Below are 25,998 nucleotides of genomic sequence, written 5' to 3' on the forward strand. Positions count from 1 at the left end.
AGATGGGACTGGAAGAGATTATGCTGAGTGAAATAAGTCAAGCAGAGAGAGTCAATTATCATATGGTTTCACTTATTTGTGGAGCATAACAGAAAGCATGGAGGACATGGGGAGATGGAGAGGAGAAGGGAGTTGAGGGAAATTGGAAGGGGAGGTGAACCATGAGAGACTATGGACTCTGAAAAACAACCTGAGGGGTTTGAAGGGGCGGGGGGGTGGGAGGTTGGGGGAACCAGGTGGTGGGTATTAGAGAGGGCACCGATTGCATGGAGCACTGAGTGTGGTGCAAAAACAATGAATACTGTTATGCTGAAAATTTAAAAAAAAAAAGAGAACTAGTGCTTCTTTTCTGACTGCTATTTTCCTGGACACATTTTCTACCCTTATCCTCTGTAATAAGTGATTTTTTAAAAGTGCCTATACTTTCCTAGGTGGTGCCATGAAGCACATCTGACCTTCCTCTCTTTGCAGGAGAGATACCAAAGTACTTATGGGCGCTGGCAGTTGGGACCTATTGATTCAGAGATGTTTCAGGCTTTTGCTTCAACAGAATTTCCCCTTCTCAGATAATAAATGTAGCTACGTTTCTTGAGCTTTTACTATACTGCAGGTACCATGTAACTATGAAGTAGGGGCTATTACCCCCATGTGATGGAAGAGGAAACTGAGTCATAGAGAGGTCAAGTAATCTGCTAGCATCCTATAGCTTGTGAGCTGTGACCTGAGGCCAGGGATTCAGCCTACAAGGCAGGAACTCTTAGTCATCACACTCTACTGCCTTTCTTAACTCTCGTACTTATGTCCAAGGAAATTATTAATGTTCCTAGTTGCACAGTGTTCTTTTTTTTTTTTTTAAAGATTTTATTTATTTATTTGACAGACAGAGATCACAAGTAGGCAGAGAGGCAGGCAGAGAGAGAGAGAAGGAAGCAGGCTCCCCACTGAGCAGAGAGCCCGATGTGGGACTCGATCCCAGGACCCTGAGATCATGACCTGAGCCGAAGGCAGCGGCTTAACCCACTGAGCCACCCAGGCGCCCCAAATGTTCTTTAAGCAAAGGATTTCAAGGCACCAGGCTGTGTCTTGAATGCGAATGATGTTTTATAATTCCAAACTTAAAGAGCCTTTACTAGATCTTATTTAGTCAAAAGTATTAGATTATTTGCACAGATGAGGCTATCAGTGCATAATAGCATTATATTATCATACAACAGTTGCTTCCACATTGATCAATCTAGTCCTTTGTATGCAAAAGGTAAAAGTGTCTCACACTGAGACCATAGGAGAAACAATGCCCAAGATTCTCTCTGGGTGACCTGCCACCATGGAGGGGCAGCATGAAGCAGGTCCATAGTGAAGCACATATGTCTGAGTGTATGTAACACACTCAGGTATTTTCTGTTATTTTCTAATTTGTTATGAAAAGTTGATCACGACCCTCTATCAGGTCAACACTTAATGTCTGAAAATAACCTGAAAAATTTGAAAACAATTTGCTCATCCAGAGTTTTAGGTGAGAAGGGAGAAGATGCTGGGCTTACCTGAAATCACTAACTCTGCTTTTTATTTAATTCCTTGGTCAGTTAATGCTGAATAATTTTTGAAGATTTTATTTATTTATTTGAGAGAGAGAAAGAGAGACAACATGGGGGAAGCGGGGCAGGGGGGAGCCTCAAAGGGAGAGAGAGAAGCCTCCCTGCTGAGCAGGGAGCTCAGTGCAGAGCTTGATCCCAGGACTTTGAGATCATGATCTGAGCCAAAGGTAGATGCTCAGCCTGAGCCCCACCAGGTGCCCCTGAAATTTTTTTATTTATTTTATGGCTTGCATTTAAAAAAGAGACTGGAAGCCAAGGTTTGAATTTTCTGCTTAATCTCAATGGTTGGGAAATAAATTTTCAAGAAAATTTATTAGAAAAGTAAGTTATTTTCCAACATTAAGTGTTGACCTGATGGAGGGTCATGATCAACTTCTCATAACAAAATAGAAAAGAATAGCAAATACCTGAGTGTATTACCCACACTCAAGGTAACTATTATTTTGTGAAACTCTGGTTTTCACCACTACACGGATGTAAATTGTGTATCCTGCAGTGGGTCACAGTCAAAAGCATTTGCAAAACACTGAGTTAGATCAACAGTTTTATCAGGAAACAGAAAGGTGCCTGAATAGAGATCCGTCTCTGCTTTCAGAGAGTTTAAGGGGCACAATACACAATGATGAGCGTATTGTGTATACTCCAAGTGTGTATTCTTTCCAATGTTTTCTTTCTTTATTTTCCAAATATATGTTATCTCAAGGGCCTCCCTTTCATTCCGTTAAGAGATTACTCCTCCTTCTCTGATCCAGTATCATTAAAGCATGCTTTCTTCTTTCCTTACCTTCAGAACACTGCTGTAGTCTCTCCATGGGGTTCTTTCCCCCAGTCTTCCTCTACTCACTAATTCACATTATCATCCTCTGCCAGACCATTTCCAAAAATAACACATTTAGTTACTCCATTTATAGAGAATGAAGTCTAAACACTTCTCTGCCCTTGACTCTCCTATCTTTATGATCTGCACTATCCAACATGTATCCCATTTTCTTTTTTTTTTTTAAAGATTTTATTTATTTATTTGACAGAGAGAGATCACAGGTAGGCAGAGATGCAGGCAGAGAGAGAGAGAGAGAGAGAGAGGAGGAAGCAGGCTCCCTGCTGAGCGGAGAGCGCGATGCGATGTGGGGCTCGATCCCAGGACCCTGAGATCATGACCTGAGCTGAAGGCAGAGGCTTAACCAACTGAGCCACCCACGCCCCCCATGTATCCCATTTTCTACAAACCTTGGTCTCCAAAATGTGCCATGTTCATACCACATTCATGCCTTTGGTTGCATAGTTGGACTACTGTCTTTGTGCTCAGCTTTTTTCTCCAGATTCTGTCTCAGGTCCTAACTCTCCCATGAATTCTTCTGTTACCACTACACTTCAGCTCTCGTTCAGCTCTCTATGCTTTTAGAATTCCTAGAAGTGAGACATACTGTACTTTCTCTCTCTTCCTCATTACCACAGTCTACCCTCATCCATAAGGTGTTTTTTCCCCCTTCCATTATATGGTAAGTGGCCTGAGAACAAGGCTTATTTTGTACTGTTATGTTAAGAGTTACAACACTAGCAATAATGGGATTAAGGAGTACCTACTATGTGCCAGAAATTCACAAATATCATTATGCATGGGTTATTATGTATTTAACCTGTATTTTTTTCTAAGCTTCATGACAACCCTGAGAAAGAGTTATTGTCAAACTTCATTTTTCATGGATTCCATATTTACAAATCAATTACTTGCTAAAATTTATTTGTGACCCTCAAATCAAAACTCAGTGCTTTTATGGTCATTCATGTGATGAGGGAACAGAAGGCTGGCTGAGGACAATAGCAAAAGCTGACACCCTCCAACTTTCCCCCACCCCCACTCCTGGGTGGGATATATGTGACATTCTTTAGGAATCTCCCACCCATCTTAATGTTAATACCTTACCAGAGGGCAAAATGACCTCCACAAGGGCAAGCCCTCTGGTATCTGGCTTCTTGTATGTCATCCTCTTTAGCATATGAAAGTTCAGTTGAAACCTCCCTTTCCCTTACCTTCCCCCAACTCCATGGTACAACACCTGCCATCCCTCAGAACCCTGGAGTAGCAGCTTTTCCGGCCCATGGGTCCTGTCCCTGTGCTTTAATAAACCACTATTTTGCACCAAAGATGTCTCAAGAATTCTTTCTTGGTCATCGGCTCCGGACCTCAACGCACGAACCTCACTTATATTCTAGAACTTCATCACATGGACTGTGTGCAGAGTGGCAAACATCTGAGTCACCCACCGTACATGTACTCAGCTGATGCCAAACATGACAATGCTCTGACTTTTTGTTTTAGCTCACATACTTGTGTACTTTGTTTTAGCTCACATATTCCGCCAGAGCGGCCCCACCCCGGTTGAACTGCCATTTTGTTATTTATGCAGTAAAACTTAAATTGACCTTGCCCCCCACCCTTACCCCGCCAGGGGAGCTTACTTAAAAACAAGTCGAGGAAACCAGTCCCAGATAACAAAGTCCAAGGACACGGGTGGGTCAGGCCAGGTGGAGGTAGTCAATCAGTGGGGATGCATACTGTCTCCTAGCTACCAAGGAGTATGGGCCCCGCCTTTTGGGCACCTTTTGGGCGCCAATTCTGACCAAGGTGATAGGCTGGTTCAAATGTCTACTAGGGTCAATTGTAATTCAATTGGTCACCTAGCATGACTGTGCAGCTTTCTCTGTGTGTTACAACGTCATTGGCCACCTGTGTGTGGCCAGGCCCAACCACATGGCCTTTGCTCTATAAAAGTTAGTCTGGAAAGCAGGGAGGGGTCACCCTCTTTGTGACAGGGGCAGCCCTGACCAGTCTGTTTGACTGTCGGTTTTGATTCTTGATGCTTGGCATGAAATAAAGCTTTGCTTGACCTTCGCTTTGTATCAGTCTCGCTCCTTTAATCACGGACCCATTATTGGGGGACCCAACACTTGTAAACATGTTCCTTTTCATAGCCAATTTAATGCCCCCCCATTGGGTTTTGTTTGTTTACTTTTGTGTGTGTGTACTTTTTATTGGTGATTTAACATTTTAAAATGTCCCATTGTACAGTCTAAAGGACTATCTAGTATTCTTAAACTCAGAAAGACTGTCATGTGCCTTACAGAGAAAACATGTATTAGGAAAACTTTTTCTGGCTTGAATTAAATGTCTTGGCTGTGAGATCAGAGTTAATGATTAACCATATACCTTAAAAACAATGTCTTTTAACAGTAACACACATAAAACAGGATCATGTATTAATTGGTTAATGAAAATGATATGAACAAATTCTCAATGGAACCTCATCCTGTATTTTCCCTAGGAGTAAATGGTTCAGTATTCATTAATTTATTGTTTGCCACAAATCTACACAATATAACTACCATGAATTACAAAAATAGATCATACTTCTATGTCTCCTTTATTTCTTATTTAGATAGGAAGAAATAACATAGAGAAATATTAAGTAACATGTTTGAAGACACCAAGATAGTTACTATACAAGCTGGGATTTCAACTTGCATATGTCTGATTTAATTCTGTCAAGTCTTAAAGTTTCAGCGGGTTGCAAATTCAATTTTCTGTTGATAGAATGAGTCTCACTACAAATTTTTCCAGTGGCAAAAAACTAAGTAAATTGTTGTGTTTTTCCTCTTTTTCCCTTTCTTTCTCTAAATTGGATGTTCAGAGTTTTATTTGTGTGTGTGTGTGTGTGTGTTTGAATAATGTAAATTTCCTCCAAATTACTATGTTATTTATATTCATTTATTAATTACTTCAATAAATACTGGAGTGTCTACTATGCTTCAAGATATAATAATCTCTCAAGAAGTTTAAAATTTTTTGCTGAAAACAGACCTAGAAACAAATAATTAGAATATTATGAGAGATATTACGATGTTATGTAAGGAATATGCTAGAAGCAGAGATATTTATAAGGTTTCAAAAGGCCAGAAAATTAGGAAAAACTTGAAATCTGCCTGGGATTTTATGAGAAGACTTGAGTAGAAGGGATTTTTTAACTGGATCTGGAACGAACTTGCATCAGATTGAAACAAGAAAGATAAACTAACTAGAGAACTAACAGGGAGAGACTCAGAGATATGACAAAGCCCCAGAGTCTGGAAAACAGTGTATCAGAAGGGAAAAGACTTTTGGAATATCTTTTCTACAGTTTCCAAAAACAAAACTATTATTTGCTTTATCATTTTAAGACATAAAGCCACACTTTATTTTCCCCCAAGTTTAATAGGTTGTAGCTATTGCAGCTCACTTTCATCAATGCATCAAATCAATCTTTTAAAGGTTTTATTTATTTATTTGACAGACAGAGATCACAAATAGGCAGAGAGAGTCAGGCAGAGAGAGAGAGGAAAGGAAACAGGCTCCCTGCTGAGCAGAGAGCCCGATGCGGGGCTCGATCCCAGGACCCTGAGATCATGACCCAAGCCGAAGGCAGAGGCTTAACCCACTGAGCCACCCAGGCGCCCCTCAAATCAATCTTTTAGTGAATCCGGCATTAGTAAGCATTTTAACTAAAATGCACTGCTCATAACTACATTGAAAATAATTCATTCTTCTTAAATAATTTCAGTTAATCTTTCTTTTTTCACTTCCCAGTTTAAGAAAGAATGAAAATAACTTAGTGGTACCTATGTAATTACCAATTTTGGGTTAAGGTTCCACACTAAATCTTATTTGAGGAGGAGGATATCCTAGAGCTTGGTTGGGATCCAAAGATGGATCAGGAAAATGTCTTCTTTTTCAAGGATTCTGATTAGTGTTAATAATATGATATATAAAGAGATACAGGAGAGAAAGTACATTAGAATTCGGAGGCCCAGAGTACCAAGAAATTACCTCAGGAGACTGGGAGAAATCAAGCCAGTCTAAGAGCACAGAGGAGGCAGAAACCAAGAGCTAAGAATATAGAGTGCACTCAAGAAGCAGAACCTGGTGGGGCAGCTGGATGGCTCAGTGAGTTAAGCACCTGAATCTTGGTTTTGGCTCAGGCCATGATCTCATGGGTGGTTAGAGTTAGCTCCATGTCAGACTCTGTGTTCAGCAGAGAATCTGCTTGAAATATTCTCTCCCTCTGCCCCTCCTCTCCCTCTAAAATAATTTTTTTAAGGGAGAAGTAATTCATTTGACATAAATCTGTGAAGAGGAGGAGTAACTCATTTTTAGCTGTAAAGATAGGTAACCTACATACTGTGGAGTGTACTAGAAAACAACATGAAGACTTTGAGTTGTCATTCAAGGAGACTTGGAGTTCCAGTGAAGGTTTCTGATCTAAGAAGTGACATAATCAGAGCTGTTCTAGGATAACCACTAGGACTATGATGTACAAGATGAATAGAGATGTAGGTAAAGCTCTGAGGGAGGATTAAAGGAAAGAAGCCTTGGAAATAATGTAGGCTGAGGCAATTAAAGGCTTAATTAGGATAACAGCAATGGGAAAAGAGAGGAAATAATGGATAGAAAAGATACAATTGTAGCCATAAAGGAAAAGAAGGAAAAGTCAAGATAACATTATAATTCCAGCCTAAGGGCTACTAGTTCTACAAAGAGAAGTATGATATGCAAGAAAACTTGCAATTCAAAATAAGCTTCGTTTATGCCATATTAATCCTGAGGTGCCAGCCAAACAAAAATGCCCGGAGCCTTTGGAAATAGAGGACTGAAGTTTAAGTAAGGTACAGGTGATGTTGAGTAAGGTTATAAATTAGAGTTTATAAGCAAGCAAAGATGATAAAATGTATATAAAATGTTTCTATAAACTGGTGGAAAGTAGAATAAAAGAAGTGCAAAGTTGTCAGGGATTTCAGAAAAGAGAAAGATCATTTTCAGATGGAGTTTGGGGCTTGCTGGTCTGGCATTCAGAAATCTTGCTAGATCCAGGTTAATGATTTTGACAGAGATGGAAGAGGAAGGAATTCCAAAAGACAAGGACATTCCAAGGGCCTGAAAAGACACCAGTAAAGAAAATGAAGTAGAAAAATTCAGCTCCTGTTTGTGAAGGGATGACTAGGACACCAGCATGCTGAGAATTTTGTGTAGTGTGGAGGATTAATAAGAGAGTGGGACGGAAATTTCTGACTATGCCAAAATAACAACAAAATAATCAGCAAAACTGCTTTATTTAAGTCATACCAGCTAATGTGCCCATGACTAAACCTTTGGTTAAACTAATCGCTCCTTGAGCCAATGCACTCTAAGTAACTAAATCAAAATATGTAACTCAATCAAAAACCTGGTCATCTTAATTTTTTCAGTTTCAGCATCTAAAAATCTTAAAGTCCTACACTCTTGAGGGTTAAAGGAGGGCCTAGAGATTATTTAATCATTCTACCTGATGTTTCAACTGTGAACATCAGTATCTGAGGTTTTTTGAAATTACAACTTGTATTTTGCATCAGGCAGTTCAGATGTTATTTTTTTAATGTAAATTCTAATGGATAGAAGTATTTCAGAACTACCAGGAAAATATCAGCTTGGCTTACTTTATCATGTTTTTAAAATCAGAAAACCATTTCATTCTTTGTAAAAAAGAATTCTTGAAATGCTCAAATGACAGTAACGATCCATGCCCCATATTTTTACAATTAAAACTGTATTCTTGGGCACTGGTGATATAATATAAAATGCAGCATCAATAATTCCCATTTCAGTTACTTTCAGCAATATTTGCATATAATTTAAGTAACATATGTACCTCTATAAAAATCAGGGCATCGATATTATTTATGAACAATTCCATGATTTCAAAAAGTCTTCTTTTCCTCTTTCAATAGCTGATTAAAACAAAACAAAACAAACAAAACAAAACATAACAAAAAAAACCCCTCTGCATTCTCCAAGTGAAAGACAAATAAAACTCCCAAATGAATAGTAGGCAGAAAGAAAACTACCTGATCTGGGAGTTTTGCCAAAACCTTATTTTAATGAACTTTATGGGGAGATACAGAAAGAGCATTATACTGGAAATGCAGAAATCAAGTCAGCATTCTTGGCAGGAGTACATTTTAGCCTACAGCACAAAAGGAGTTAATCTGAAATGCAAACAGGAGTTGCATTAAATTTGCTTTGTTTGCCATTCAACATGCTTTGCTTTAATGGCAAAGGCAATACTGAAATTGGGTGAGTACTTAAACTTTATTATGGAAATAAACGATGTTGCTCTAGAAGTCTTCCATGACAAGAAAAACTCGCTGTGAGGAGTTATTGAATTTCTTATTTTCCTATCCAGAACAATTCTCTATTTGTCCAATATTTTCAGGCAAGGGTTCCACAAAATTAAAAATGGCCTTCCCCTTTCTGAAAGCAAAACCCCAACAAAACTTAAACTATATCTTCTTTGCATGTTATAGTTAATGTACTTTCATTATGCTTAATGTGCTTTTAATAGTCTCTTATGGCAAGATGGTGATATTAAATGTGGGAATAAAATATCCATGATACAACCTTGAGTTGGCTATAGAGCCTTTTATCTGAGGGCTCAAAACACTTTACACACATTCTCATTCAGTAGCTCCTTGAGGTGTATTATGAGCATTTTATGGTTGAGAACACTGAGGTGTACAATGACTAAGAGAATTGAGGTCATTTCCAGAGCTCACACTAAGCACAACCCGAATATGTCCCCTGTAGGAGTAAGTGCTCTTTCCCTCTACGCCAGAACGTCTCCAAAGGGCTGCAGCACTGGCCTCTCAGGGCCAAAACCTGAATGCATGTTCACTAATCTTTTCATTCAGGGGACTGTCTCTTACCTGGACACCATCAGATGCAGGGATGTAACTTGCCCTTTTAAATGTGTCTGTCACATTTCTGAGAATTTCCACAGACATCAGAAGATCACCTGCATAGAAATTTTTCCTCTGAGTTAAATCCAACAGTGTCTTGGTCACCTGGGACATTCCATCACCTGCCAACGTCCGTTGACCCTTAGCAAGGTGTTCTTTGATCTGTCATGGTCAAAAGAACAGAACAAACATCAGAATCTTCATTACTATTAATCTACATATTTTTATCAAAAAAATTATTTAAAATTGCAGAGTCAACTTTAAAATAGCATTGCAAAACTGTAAATTTTGTGTATTTCACACTCAGATGGATTAACATCCAGCACACAAACACTAATGAGTATATACACTTTGGCAAGCATGACAGACTTGTCCTTTTTAGTACTCAGAACACACAGTTGAACATATTGGCAAAACTTTGGGTTTTTAATTGAAATAAAAATTTTTAAAAATACTTTTGCAGGTGATAAACAAGTGAGATAATTCAGCAAGATGTGATCAGAGACAGGAGATTATAAACATTTCAAAATACCTATTTTTCTAACTTCCAGGAAAGATGGTGGAGTAGGAGTACCCTAAGCTCACCTTGTCACTTGAATACAACTAGCTAACACCCACATCAGTGTAAATAACTGAGAAAATGACCCAGAGACTCCCAAAACAAACTATCCACAGTTAAATGTAGAGAAGAGGCCACATCAAGGAGGAAAAGAAGGGTAGAGATGTGGGACTATTGGTGAGAGGGAGGGGGAGAGCTTCAGTCAAAGAAGGGAGAAATAAGATAGTCACACCAGGGAGTACACACAGGGAAGAGGCATCCCCACAACATCTGGCTTTGAAAACTAGAGGAGTCACATTTTTTGAGTTCTTACAATCAGCATTAAAACCTGGAACTTTAAATAAGCAGAAGAGCCAAGAGGGTGAGAAGAAATTGAGTTCCTATCCTTAAACAGATGATGAGTCAACAAAAAGTGCCATGGAGATTCAGCATAGAAGCAGCAGTTTGAAAAATGCCTGGGATATATGCGAGAAAGAAAAATTTGTATACTAATCCCAGATCTTATGCTGGAGGGATAGATTTCTCTAGGAACAAAGGACAGGCTCCATCTCCCTCCCTTGCCCCATCTAAACATATACCCTCCTCCAGGAAAGAGCTCCAGGCCAATGCTCATTACCCAGCTTGCTAACAGTGCACCATAGACATGCATTCTCGTCTTGCCAGGCCTTCCCTCCAAGGTCTCTCCCATAGTAGAACCACACAAACCTTGCTGACACAGGCATTCTAGCTGAACACTTGTAGATGCACCCATCCAATGAGCCTCCCTTGGTCACTATAAGCTGCAGGTTCCTTCCCACTAGCATGGATATTTCTGGCACCACATGCCCCACACCCACATTCTCTTGCAATTCAGTGCTACTGCTTCTCTGGCAAGTGCCTGGTCTGAGTCACTTAACCCCAAGGCAGCCCCAGACTGGCTCACTAACAATACAAGAACCAACAGGCAACAGAACCATTGCAGATGATGGGACTGAAGCAAAAGTGGCTCAGCCACAACAGCAGGGCGCATACACATAGGAAATATCCCTGAAGCTCCAGGTTCTAGTGAACAGGATACATTGCAATGCAGGGCACTATAGGACTTCTTCTACATAAGGCCATTACATTTAAGAGAAGTAATAGTTAACTTTCCTAACACATAGAAACAGACACAGAGAGTTAGGCAAAATGAGGAGACAGAGGTATATGTTCCCCATAAAGCAACAGGACAAAAGCAAAGCAAGAGACTTAAATGAAATGGAGATAAGTAATATGCTTATAGAGAATTTAAAGTAATGGTCATAAAGATACTCATGTGGTTTGATAAAAGAGTAGCGAATCTTAGTGATACTCAACAAGCAAATAGAAAACATAAAAAAGAACCAGTTTTTGATGAAGAACTTTATAAATGAAATAAAAAAATGACAAAGTGGAATAAATAGTAGACCAGAGGAAGCAGAAGAACAGATCAATGACTTATAGGAGAGAGCAATGGAAAGCAATCAGACTCAGGAAAGAGAAAAAAATACTAAAAAGTGAAAAAGGACTTAGGGAATTCAGCAACACAATGAAGCATAATAATTTTCACATTACAGGAGTTCTAGGAGGAAAAAAGAGAGAGAAAAAGGGAGCAGAAAAATTTATTTGAAGAAATAATAGCAAAAGCTTACCAAATCTGGGGAAGGAAACAGAAATCTAGATCCAGAAAGCACAGAGAGCCCCCACAAAATCAACTCAAGAAAGTCAATGCCAAGACACATAATAATTAAAAGGGCAAACATTAATGATAAAGAGAGAATTTTAAAAGTAGCAAGAGAAAAGAAAAGTTACATACAAGAGAAAAGTTACATACAAGGGAAATATCATAAGGCTCTAAGTTGACTTTTCAGCCTGTCAGAAGGGAATGGAATGATATAATCAGTGCTGAAAGGAAAAAACAAGACCAACAAAACCAAACAAACAAAAAACAGCAGCCAAGAATACACTATCCAGTAAGGCTGTGATTCAGGATAGAAGAGATCAAGAATTTCAAAGACAAACAAAAGCTAAAGAAATTCATGACCATGAAACTAACCCTATAAGAAATATTAACTGGGACTTTGAGTAGAAAGGAAAAATCATAAGCAAGAATAAGAAAAGTAAGAAACAGAAAAGCAGTAAAAATAAATATATCTATAAAAATCAGTCAAAGGAGTCACAAAATAAAAGGATGTAAAGTATGACATCATATACCTAAAATGTGGGAGGGAGAGAGGTAAAGAATGGGTTCTCTTAAGTTAACAGAAACTTAACAGAGACTGTTATATGGAGAACATGTTATATACAAACATCATGGTAACCACAAATTAAAAACCAGTAATAGATATGTAAAAATGAAAAAGAGAAAGGAACCCAAGGATATCATTAAAAAAAGCCATCAAACTGTAAAAGAAGAGAGCAAGAGAATAAAAGAACAGAGAACTAAAATAACAACCATAGACAGGTAAGAAAATGGCACTAAGAACATAACCATTAATAATCACTTTGAATGCAAATGGACTTAACACTCAAATCAAAAGACAAGGGGTGATGGAATGGATAAAAAAAAAAAAAGATCCATGTATATGTTGCCAATAAGAGATTCATTTCAGACCTAAAGACACATGCAGATTGAATGTGAAGGAATGAAAAAACATTTCTCATGCAAATGGCAGTGAAAAGAAAGCTAGATAGCAATACTTGTATCAGACAAAATAGACGTTAAAACAAAGACTGTAACAAGAGAAAAAAAAGGAACACTATATAATTATAAAGGAAACAATCCAACAAGAAGATATAACAAATTGCAAATATTGTGCACTCACCATGGGAGCACCCAAATACATAAAGAAGCTAAAAACATATAAAGGAAGTAATTGATAGTAATATAATAAAAGTAGGGGACTTTAACACCTTCTTACATCAGGGGGCAGATGTTCCACACGGAAAATCAACAAGTAAACAGTGACATCTGATCATTCTAATATTCAGAATATTCCATCCTAAAACAGCAGAATACACATTCTTTTCAAATACACATGAAACATTCTCCAAAAGACACATATTAGGCCACAAAAGAAAGTTCAACAAATTCAAAAACTGTGAAGTTGAAGTCATACCATGCATCTTTTCTGACCATAATGCTATGATACCAGAAATAAACCATAAGAAACATCTGCAAAGAATACAAATGCATGGAGGTTAAATAATATGTTACTCAAGAATGAATGGGTCAACCAAGAAAGCAAAGAGGAAATGAAAAACAGATGGAGACAAATGAAAATGAAAACACAATTGTCTAAAATCTTTGGGATGCAGCAAAATCTGTTCTAAAAGGGATGTGTATAGTAATACATGTATACCTCAAGGAAGAAAGAAAAATCTCAAATACACAACCTAATCTTACACCGAAGAGAACTAGAAAAAGAAAAACAAAACTCAAAGAGAGGAAATAATAAATATCAAAGCAGAAATAAATGAAATAGAAATTAAACAAACAAACAAACAAAAACCAATTGAACAGATCAATGAAACCAGGAGCCAGTTCTTGAAAAGATCAACAGAACTTATAACTTTAAAGTTGGTTTTTTGAAAAATATTTTATTTATTTATTTGACAGACAGATCACAAGTAGGCAGAGAGGCAGGCAGAGAGAGAGGAAGAGAAGCAGGCCCCCTGCCGAGCAGAGAGCCTGATGTGGGGCTTGATCCCAGGACCCTGGGATCATGACTGAGCAGAAGGCAGAGGCTTTAACCCACTGAGCCACCCAGGTGCCCCAGAACTTATAACTTTAACTAGACTCACAAAAAAAGGGGAGGGGAGGAGAGGACTGAAATGAACAAAAACAGAAATGAAAGAGGAGAAATAAAAAAATGACTCCACGGAAATGCAAAGAATTATAAGAGAATATTATAAAACCATATATCAAAAAACAGACAATGTAACAGAAATAGATACATTAATAGAAATATATAAACTCCCAAAACTGAATCAGAAAGAAATAGAGGGGTGCCAGGGTGGCTCAATGGGCTAAAAGCTTCTGCCTTTGGCTCAGGTCATAATGTAGCCCCGCATTGAGCTCTCTGCTCAGTGGGGATCCTGCTTCCTCCTCTCTTTCTGCCTGCCTCTCTGCCTACTTGTGATCTCTGTCTGTCCAATAAATAAATAAAATCTTTAAAAACAAAACAAAGAAAGAAATAGAAATATATAAACTCCCAAAACTGAATCAGAAAGAAATAGAAAACTTGAACAAACCAATTGCCAGCAATGAAATTGAATCAGTAATTTAAAAAAAAAGAACTCCCAACCAACAAAAGTCCAAGACCAGATGACTTCTCAGGTGATGTTACCAAGCATTTAAAGAGGAGTTAACACCTATTTTTCTCAAACTATTCCAAAAAATGAAAAAGGAAGGAAAACTTTCAAATTCATTCCATCAGGCCAGTATTATTCCCATACCAAAGCCACACAAAAAAGACACTGCATAAAAAAGAGAACTAAAGGCCAATATCTCTGATGAGGATAGACACAAAAATCTTCAACAAAACATTAGCTAACCAAATCTGACAATACATTAAAAAGAGTCATTCACCATGATCAAGTGGGATTTATTTCAGGGATGTGTTCATGCCTCAATATTCACAAATCAACCAACATGATACATCACATCAATAAGAGAAAGTATATAAACCACATGCTCATTTCAATGGATACAGAAAAAGCATCTGACAAAAGTATAACATTCAATCATGACAAAAAACCCTCAACAAAAAAGGTTGAAGTGAACATACCTCAACATAATAAAGGCCATATTTGAAAAATTCACAGCTAACATCATACTCAATAGTGAAAAGCTGAGAGCTTTTTCTCTAAGGTAAAGAACAAGACAAAACTGTCCATCCTCACCACTTTTATTGAACATAATACTAGAAATCTTTGCCATAGCAATCAAGCAACACAATAGAAATAAAAGGCCAGATTGGTAAGAAAGAAGTAAAACTTTCCCTATTTGCAGATGACATGACATTGTATATAGAAAACCCTAAAGACTCCATCAAAAAATGACTAAAACTGACATTAATTCAGTGAGGTCATGGGATACATAATAAATGTACAGAAATTCATTGAATTTCTATATACTAGTAATGAAGTAGCAGAAAGAGAAATTAAGAAAACAGCCTCATTTATAATTACACCTCAAATAATAATATATCTAGAAATAAACTGAACCATGGAGGTGAAAGACCTGTGCTTTGAAAACCATAAAACTCTGATGAAATAAATTAAACATGACACAAATGGAAAGATATTTCATCCTCATGGATTGGAAGGGCAAATATTGTTAAAATACCTGTACTATCTAAAGCAATCTATAGCTTTTTTTTTTTTTTTTTAAGATTTTTATTTATTTGACACAGAGAGAGCATGAGAGAGAGCACAAGCATGGCGAGTAGCAGGCAGAGGGAGAAGCAAGCTCCTGGCTGAGCAGGGAGCCTGATGTGGGAACTCTATTCCAGGACCCTGGAACCATGACCTGAGCTGAAGACAGACACTTAACCGACTAAGCCATCCAGGTGCCCCAAGCAATCTATAGCTTTAATGCACCCCCTATCAACATACCAACAGCATTTTTTCAGAGACTAGAATGAATAATCCTACAATTTGTATGGAACCACATAAGATATCCAAAGCAATCTTGAAAAAGAGGAACAAAACCACAATCGCAGATTTCAAGATATACTACAAAGCTATAGTAATCAAAACAGTTTGGTACCAACAAAAAAATAGGCACATAGATCAATGGAACTGAATAGAGAGCCCAGAAATAAACCCATGATTATATGGTCAATTATTCTTTGACAAAGGAGGCAAGAATATGCACTGAGGAAAAGACAGCCTCTTCAACAAAGGGTGTTGGGAAAACTGGACAGCTACATGCAAAAGAATGAAAATGGGATACCATCTTTCATCACACACAAATATAAACTCAAAATGGATGGAAGGCCTAAATGTAAGACCTGAAACCATAAATATCCTAGAAGAGACAAAGGCAGTAATTTCTCTGACATTGAATGTAGCAATCTTTTCCTAGATACAGCTCTTGAAATAAGGGAAACAAAAGTAAAAATAAATTATTGGGATGATACCAAAATAAAAAGCAATCAACAAAACTAAAATGCAACCAAGTGAATGGGAGAAGATATTTGCAAATGACATGTCTGATAAAGGGTTAGTATCCAAGTATCCAGTTATATAAAAAATATATACAACTCAACAGCAAAAAAATACAAATACAAATAATCCAATTAAAAATGGGCTGAAGACATGAACAGATATTGAAGACATTGAGATGGTTAATAGAAAAGATGCTGACATCACTCATCATCAGGGAAATGTAAATTAAAACCATACTGAGATATCACTTCACACCTGTCAGAATGGCTAAAATAAAAAACACAAGAAACAGTAAGTATTGATGAGGATGTGGAGAAAAAGGAACACAGATGCAAACTGGCATAGCCACTGTGGCAAACAGTACGGAGTTTCCTGAAAAAATTTAAAATAGAAATACCATGGGCACCTGGCTGGTTCAGTTGGTTAATCATCCAACTCAGCTTCAGCTCAGGTCCTGATCTCAGGGTCCTGAGATTGAGCCCTGTATTGGGTTCCACACTCAGTAAGAAGTCTGTTTGAGATTTTATCTCCCTTTCTCACTGCCTCTCCCACTCGTGCTCTCCCTTTCTCTCTCTCTCTCAAAAAAACAAAAATAAAAACAAACAAACAAACAAAACCCCGAAAAAACAATAAAATAGAAATACCCCATGGTTCAGTAATTGCACTACTGGGTATCTGCCCAAAGTCTATGAAGACACTAATTCAAAAGGGTATATGCAACTTTATGCTTATTGCAACATGATTTTCAATAACCAAATTACGGATGCATCCCAAGTATCTGTTGATAGATGAATGGATAAAGATGTGGTATATTTATATAATGCAATATTACTTGCCATTAGCAACAACATGGATAGATCTAGGGAGTAAAATGCTAAATGAAATAAAGCAGTCAGAAATAGGCAAATACTGTATGATTTTACTCATACATGGAATTTAAGAAGCAAAACTAATAAAGAAAAAAGAGACAAACTGAAAAACAGACTCTTAGCTATACAGAAAAAAATTGATGGTTATCAGATGGGAGGTAGGTAAGGGATAGGTGAAATAGGTGAAGGCTATTGAGAGTACACTTATCATGAGGAGCACTAAGCAATCATAGAATTATCGAATCACTATATGGTGCACCTGAAACTAACATAACACTATACATTAACTATACTGGAATTAAAACAAAAAACAGATCCATTTTTATTTAATAAAGTGAGCTTAGTAATTTTTGTCTTACCTTTTAAAATAAACACATCTTTATATAACAGCAAAAAAAAGTTATGAAAATTTTAGCTTAAGAAAATGCTCTAAGTTTTAGAGATGTACTATGACATCTTCAAATAAAAGCTAGGTTACATTAGCTTTACTTAAAAAATAAATAAACAATAACAATAAAACAAAATAACCCCAAAAAATTTAGTGATATCTTCAGCAGCAGAATGAACAATTAAGATGCAAAGCTTAAATTAGTTTGATGGCCAGAGAAATCTGCCACCAATTGTCATATTTGCTTATCTCACATCTCAAGGGAAGAACAACACTTAACAATGCGGTATAACAGCAAAGTAAGAAAAGGTAAGGAGATAGCAATGATCCATTATATTTTTATTTGTTTACTAAAAGGTCAATATCATTCCACTAGTAAAGTTGTGATAAGATTAAATTTTCAAAAGGGTATGAAATAAGAAAGAACTAACACACCAGAAATTATTGAAATAGAAAGGTTAATGTATAATAACTGTAATTATCAATTTCCCATTAAGAAATATGACAACAAATCCTTTAAAGTATGCAATCAATCTGAACTAATCCAAAAGTTATGAATTAGTTGAAAAAAATGTTACAAATTATCTTGGCACTTCAGATGTTACTTTTCTTTAGCCTCTAAAACTCTCTCTAAAAATATTTTGATAAAATAAACTTCTTCAGAGATAAACTGTATTTCCATTATGTTATGCTAAAAAAAATAACAGATTTAGACATTTTATTTCTTCTTATTTTATTCTTTCATTATTCTCCTCCTCTGTCCTCAGTGGCAGTGACTGACCACTGACTAAAGCCCCAAGGATTGGACGGCATAATGATCTAGCCTTTGCATATCTAAAATTTCAATGGACCTTGCTGTGGAATATCATTAACATATTTAATCATGATACTGGGCGATCGGAAAGGACTGACCCTCAGAGTAAAAGGCAGCTGGTTTGCAAAGAAGATATGTACTACCAAGTTGAACTCCAGTTCTGCTATTGATAACTATTTGCAATTTTCTGTTCAGGTCATGTGTTCCATAACTTCATGTTTGTGCACTGAATCGTTCACCCTCCTCCCTCACATTAGCCCATGTTTATATACCACTCATATTTATTCCTGGTTGTCCTAAATATTTAAACAGAGTTAATGGGTTCATTCCTTGTGCTCTCTTATCTTACACACATCATGCTATCACACTGAAGTATGTTTGCCTGTATGTCTTTCTGTGCCAATAGTCTTTCTGAATCTTGAGGGTAGGTTCCATGCCACAGCCTTAGAATGCAGTAGAGTAAAAGTTTGTTAGAGTGCATTTCAGTTATGATGTCCTAATTATACCTTTGTAATGTAATACAGTGGAAAGGGCTTTGGAGCCATAGCTGTCTAGATTTTTATTTAAATGTTTCAAATTATTATTTATGTCATTGGACCCATCAGAGACTCAGTTTACCATGTCTCTTGTAAGATTAGAAAAAATATGCCTATAGAGTTAAAATTTCTTTTTAATCTTTTTCTTTTCTTTTCTTTTTAACTTCAGATGAGCTCATGCAAGCATAACAGAGTGAGTACAGCTACTGCATACCGGAAAGCTTGCGTCATCACAGACAGAGATGATTTATTTCTTGGAGACTTTCAACACCTATCTCTTCATTCATTGTACATTAAGTGCATGTCCACTTCAGGGCCCTTGAACTAGCATTTCCTTTGTTCTGGAAGAGTCTTCCCACAGAAATCCACAAGTTTTTGTTTGTTCGTTTGTTTTTTGTCATTTCCTCAGAGAGGTCTTACCTGACTCCCTACACAAAATGGTCTCCTTGTCATTCTCAATCAATTTACCCTTCTTCATTGTGCTCAGCCTTACTAACAATTGTGTATCTGTCTCTTGGCTTATATGTTTTCTGTCCTCTTCCATTAGAATATAAGCCTTGTGAGAAAGACTTTTTTTTTTTTCTGTTACATTCCCTGCACCTAGAGAACTTTCTAGTATGTTGAATAAATAAATGAATGAATATGCCAATGTCCTTCTATGTTTATATTAGGTCATAGGATTAAGTAAGGCACACTTGAAAGCTGTACTAGCGTGTTTATCAACTTAGAAAACTTAGAAAACATTGGTATCAAACTGCATGAAATAAAGAAACCTTCTGACTTAAAGAGACAGTGTAGCTTCTGGCCTGAAAAGTGTCCTGTCCAGTAGATACAGTGTGAGGAAAGTCGCAAAGAGAAATGAGACTGATAGGGTCAACCTAAAAAAAAAAAAGTCATAAAACTCAGTCTTCAGTTTTGTGCTGGCCGTACAGATCACAGCTGTGATACTCAGAGCTTCAGAGGACTTGAATGTTCTCCATTAGAAACAGAATGTAAGTAACAGCTGCCAAGGTAAACATCATCAAACTACTTCAGAAGAGCTCCATTATTTTGGCAACCCCTGCCTCCATCTAGAACATGAGGGATTTTACCTGCACAGATCTAACGTATCCTTCCCCTCAAACAAAAACAGAACACTGACTTAAATCTTGCGGAATAAAACAGTCACGTATTCTATTTGCAATAAAAATTGTACAGAAGGCAGTGGATGGCTCAACTAATCAGAGCTAGAAAAAAGCAGTCTTTCATGCCTGGGTCAGCATCAAATGCAGCCCGAGTCGGTAGTAAATTAACGTCATTGCCATCTGACAGCTGCTTAGCAGGCTTCTGTGAAATGAGTTGTTCTCAGCCCAGCCCTTTGCAGACAGGTGCCCCATCACACCACCAGCTTTCACAATTGGCACTAATTAGTATCCTTCCCGGCACTGTCATTGAAAAGCACCCAGAACAAATATCTTGTAGTATTTGTACACATGAGTATAGACTGTTGGTGGCATTTATAAAGGGTATAAAGAGTGTTCGGTTGAGACAGACAGCCATCCAGAACATGTTTAGTTGAAAAACAATTCCAGGTTCTTGATCTTCCTTCTACAACACAAGTAGACTGTGGGAGTTTCTCTCCTTACCTTAAGCCTACACTTTTGCTATTTCTAGAATGACCAATCCCTGTTTATCTGATGGACTGTTTTTTCTCTTTTCTGGATGAAGAAATAGAATTCAGATTGGGTTTGCTCACCTTACCTGTTCTCCATTTCAAATTGTCCTTTACTTCCACTTCACCTGTCTTGTTTTTATCTCTGTGATTTTATGATTGAAGTCTATGGTTAGGTCTATGATTTTGAATCCCACCCAATCCTCCTCAATCTTTCCCTCTCATAAAAATACAGCCTGACACAGTGTATCTTATTTAAATACTACTACTTTCCCTTCAACTACTGTCTTCTTTCTGTTTCTCTTCAAAATCAAAATCAGAAGTATGAAATCTGATCTAAAACCCACAATTCTTTAAATTGCAAATTAAACTCAACAATTACCTACTAAGCATTGTCTCTGGAAATCTTATTAGTATATTAATTTTAAGAAACCACTGGAGTCACAAAACCTGGATTTAAATTGTGGTTCTACTATTTACCACATAGGCCACTGGACAAATTGTCATTCCCCTAGGATTTTCTGATTTGTCTGTGAAAAGAAACAAATGTCATTATATGTTTGTTGTGAAGGATTAATACAAAGCTGAGGATATTTAGATAAAAGATATTCAGTGACAGTTAGCCCTTATTTTCCCATATTCAATTTCTAAGCCCTCTGAATCTTAGCTATGTATTGTTTCTCACATCTGTCCTTCTTACCTATAGGAAAGAGATGCATGCTGGTCTAGGTCTTCAGTATCTCACCACAACGGGTACCCAGGAATAAACCTAACCAAAGAGGTAAAGGATCTGTACTCGAGGAACTACAGAACACTCATGAAAGAAATTGAAGAAGACACAAAAAGATGGAGAAGCATTCCATGCTCATGGATTGGAAGAATAAACATTGTTAAATGTCTATACTGCCTAGAGCAATATATACTTTCAATGCCATCCCAATCAAAATTCCACCGGCATTTCTCAAAGTGCTGGAACAAACAATCCTAAAATTTGTATGGAACCAGAAGAGACCCCGCATTATTATGGATATGTTGGAAAACAAAACAAAACAAAACAAAATGAAACAAAACAAAACTGGGGGCATCATGTTGCCTGACTTCAAGCTTTATTACAAAGGTGTGATCACCAAGACAGCAGTACTGGCACAAAAACGGACACATAGACCAGTGGAACCGAGTAGAGAACCCAGATATGGACCCACAACTCTTTGATCAAATAATCTTCAGCAAACAGGAAAAAATATACAGTGGAAAAATGACAGTCTCTCCAATAATGGTGCTGGGAAAATTGGACAACTATGTGTGGAAGAATGAAACTTGACCATTCTCTTACACCATACACATAGATAAACTTGAAATGGATAAAAGACCTCAATGTGAGACAGGAATCCATCAGACTCCTAGAGGAGAACATAGGCAGTAACCTCTTCAACATCAGCCACAGCAACTTCTTTCAAGATATGTCTCCAAAGGCAAAGGAAACAAAAGAGAAAATGAACTTTGGGGACTTCATCAAGATCAAAAGCTTCTGCACAGCAAAGGAAATAGTCATCAAAACAAAGAGACAACCCCCAGAATGGGAGAAGATATTTGCAAATGACACTACAGACAAAGGGCTGATATCCAAGATCTGTAAAGAACTCCTCAAACTCAACACTCAAAAAGCAGATAATCATGTCAAAAAAATGGGCAGAAGACATGAACAGACACTTCTCCAAAGAAGACATACAAATGGCCAACAGACACATGAAAAAATGTTCATCATCATTAGCCATCAGGGAGATTCAAATCAAAAACCACATTGAGATACCACCTTATATTAGTCAGAATGGCCAAAATCAACAAGACAGTAAACAACAAGTGTTGGAGAGGATATGGAGAAAGGGGAACCCTCTTAAACTATTGGTAGGAATGCAAGTCAGTGCAGCCACTTTGGAAAACAGTGCAGAGATTCCTTAAGGAATTAAAAATAGAGCTTCCCTATGACCCTACAATTGTACTACTGGGTCTTTACTCCAAAGATACAGGTGTAGTGAAAAGAAGAGCCATCTGGACTCCAATGTTCATAGCAGCAATGGCCACAGTCACCAAACTGTGGAAAGAGCCAAGATGCCCTTCAAAAGACGAATGGATAAAGAAGATGTGGTCTATATATACTATGGAGAATTATGCCTTTATCAGAAAGGATTAATACTCAACTTTTGTATCAACATGGATGGGACTGGAGGAGATTATGCTGAATGAAATAAGTCAAGCAGAGAGATTCAATTATCATACGGCTTCACATACTTGTGGAGCATAAGGAATAACATGGAGGACATTAGGAGAAGGAAAGGAAAAATGAATTGGGGGATATTGGAAGGGGAAATGAACCACGAGAGACTGTGGACTCTGAGAAACAAACTGAGGGTTTTGGAGGAGAGTTGGTGGGGAGTTAGGTGAGCCTACTGGTAGGTATTAAAGAAGGCACATATTGCATGGAGCACTGGGTGTAGTGCATAAATAACGAATCTTGGAACACTGAAAAAAAAAAAAAAAGAGTGCCAGCTCACTGCAGGGGAATAGGGGCTAGGGGGCTAAGACCCCCCTCACTGCTCATTGGGTGGGGGCTCTGGTCAGTATCTCCAAAAGGGCTTTAGAATCTTAGGCTCCAGCACCTAGAACTCACACATAATCTGAAACTCTCATAGGTTGCTGAATCATCAACTCTCACCTATAGCTCGAGTTAGGCTTTCTTTTTCTTCCAAATTTCTTGTATCTAAAAATCTCCCTATCTTTCTTTTGAGCCACGCTGCAATGCAATATTTGCAAATATATCTTGTTGTAGTTTATACAAAAGTCAGTATGATCTGTGAAGTGTTAGCTTGGTCTGTCCCACTGTTCCACTATTGTTATAGGATCCTAATACCAACCATACTGAACTACTCACCATCTCCCAAAGAAAGTCCATGGATCCTGCCTTTGCTCCCTGACTTAGGCTCTTCTGAAACTTTAAGTGTTCCCTCCAAATATACTTGTTAAATTGTTATCTTTTCTTCCTCTTTCCTGAATTCTTCTCAGATAACTACAATCATGATATGATCTCTGGATTCAAGCCTCAAAGAAGTAATCTTGCTCTATCTTACATTATTATAGTGTTTGTGTTCTTATCTTATCTATTGTACTAGATCATAAACTCCTAAAGGGCTTGCACTTTCTTATTCAACTATGTGTCCCCTGTAATTTATATCTTACTGTCTGCACACAAAGGTACCTGCTCAAAGGGTTTGCTAAATTAAACTGAAGCTACAGAAGGATTTTTCCCTTCTCTAGCTATCAACCTCACTAGCTGACAAGGTAAAAATATAACAGTCCATGATGATTCAAAACAATGAAATATATAAAAATGGGGAAATTGTACATCCCCTGACACAACTGCCTTTTAAAAGATATGAAATTATATAAAAAGGAAAATGATTTCAGAAATTTTAAACAACTATAGTTATAGTTCTATAACTGCTACCTTTTAGAACAAAAACAAAAATTGAAACTATGATAAAGGAGTTATTGAGAACTTATTAACTGGCAAGTATGGGATAAAATTTTTACATGAATGATCTCATTTGATTTTTAAAACAACTGTTGGAGGTGCCATAATTATTCATATTTTACAGGTGAGAGTATCAACTTAGTGTGTTGAACTGCATTCCCCAGGATTGTTTACCTCTGGAATTGCACTAAGATTTAAGTTCAAGTAGTAGATTTCGGAGTTCCTGCTCTTAACCACTACATGCTTAACTGCTAGAAACTGTCAAAATGCTTAGATATTTAAAAATCATTCTTAATCATGTTTGTTTTAAAGAGATACTAAATCTTTTTTCATATGAAAAAAGAATACAAGAAAGAAGAGACTGGAAGCAACTTCCCAAGTTGTTGAGGTACTGCCAATTATTTGAGTAATAGTCATTATTTGGAATTGAGTGTGTAAATGTTCCTAAAGCCATTTACCAATATCTGTAGAAGACTTTTTCTTTCTTTCTTTCTTTTTTTTTTTTTAAGATTTTATTTATTTGAGAGAGAGTGAACAAGAGAGAGCACGAGCAGTAGGGAAAGGGAGAGGCAGGCTCCCTACTGAGCAAGGAGCCCAAAGTGGGCTCGATCCCAGGACCGTGAGATCATGACCTGAGCTGAAGGCAGATGCTTAGCCGACTGAGCCACCCAGGTGGCTCTATAAAAGACTTTGTAAGTAGTTTATTCAAGTGGAGGGAAAAATTCCCATGGATATATCAAGGATTCTATTTCCCGGGGCTGTATTTTCTAATTTTTTAAATTTAGTCACTGAAGTACTTCAGGTTTATAATTTTGGTATTTCCTTTAAAAATTATAATTATCAGTAATTTAGTCTGCTCAATGGCAGCACTCTGTAACCATCTTTGTTCCAAAGGGCAAGTCTTAAAAGTTTCTGTGTCATTCACATTTAATACTGTTGACAAGATCGACAGTGAAAAGAAAAAAAAAACTGAATTCTAAAAATAGTTGCTTTTTATAGTTCTGGATTAAGCCTTCTTGTTCTTTATATAGACAGATATGGTGAGGGTCATGGTTTAAAGAGTAGGTGTGTTTCTGAAATAACCTTATTCTTTTCACTCTATGCCTCCTACTGCCAGCCACAGTTGTCTCTATTGTGTGAATCCTAAAAAAAGGTTTATCGTAGTCATTTTGTGCAAATGACACACTTTAAACATCATATATTTATATATTATTTTCAGCATCAACTCCTACAGTCCATCTGTAAGGTATTTTAAAGGTTCTCACAGCTCTAAGTGACTTCAATTAAAAGATAATTATACAAGAAACTTCTTTTCATAAAATAATAATCTAAGTACATATTTTTGCTTCAGGTTATAACTATCAGTTATCTAAGACCAAAGTCATTCATTAGATGATGGTATTAAATTATTTACAGATCTATCTGGTGTCTCTAGGAAAGAGATCATCCCATATAGAAAAGAAAGCATACCCTTTGTTCTACTCTATTAATGGTTCTTAATTTTCCCTATATCTGATATAAAAAAACCTTGCATTCATGTTAGAGCTGTTCGAGGGCTCGAGGTTCAAATTTGAAAAGACAATTCTTGTCTGGAGACAAATTGATGGAAAGATTTAGTCCAGAAACCTCCTGCAGGAATTATGTATGTTTTGCACAGAACCCAGGAAAAAGAACCCTTGGCCATGGGTATTTGGTACCCTGGTTCTTGCCCCAGGAATTCCTGAAGTGAGAGGCAGGATGCCATAAACTTGAGGATTCCAGTTTATTGTTAAAAGAATAAACTGAGTCATGAAGAAAACTGATGAAGAAAAGTCAGTTAGCTATACACTATGCACTATACACTATCTCCCTGTAAAACCTATAAATTTATGAGAATATAGTAAATTTACCTAAAAGGAAACACACACACACACACACACACACACACACACTGGAATTAGCTTTAATTTCAGAGAGGCTAGAATTAGTCAAAAGTACAATTCTTGAGCAAGGGACATAGTTAGCTAAGATTTCCTTTCTTAACATCAAATCAGACTGAAGCTCTTATTAATATTCTGACCTAGGAGATAGAATTAGAGCCTGT

General features: G+C 37.1%; 1 protein-coding gene across 3 annotated transcripts in view; it reads right to left on the reverse strand.

The window, feature by feature from the left end:
* The window catches only part of ADGRB3 (adhesion G protein-coupled receptor B3), a 726,796-nt gene that overhangs the window by 364,953 nt on the left and 335,845 nt on the right, over positions 1–25,998 (reverse strand). For all 3 annotated transcript variants that reach the window (XM_059400179.1, XM_059400180.1, XM_059400178.1), the window contains one exon: positions 9,366–9,560. In XM_059400179.1, the coding sequence (XP_059256162.1) occupies positions 9,366–9,560 (195 nt within the window). The remainder of the gene's footprint in view (positions 1–9,365; positions 9,561–25,998) is intronic.

Source organism: Mustela nigripes, chromosome 5, assembly GCF_022355385.1.
Source record: "Mustela nigripes isolate SB6536 chromosome 5, MUSNIG.SB6536, whole genome shotgun sequence".
NCBI classification, from domain to species: Eukaryota; Metazoa; Chordata; class Mammalia; order Carnivora; family Mustelidae; genus Mustela; species Mustela nigripes.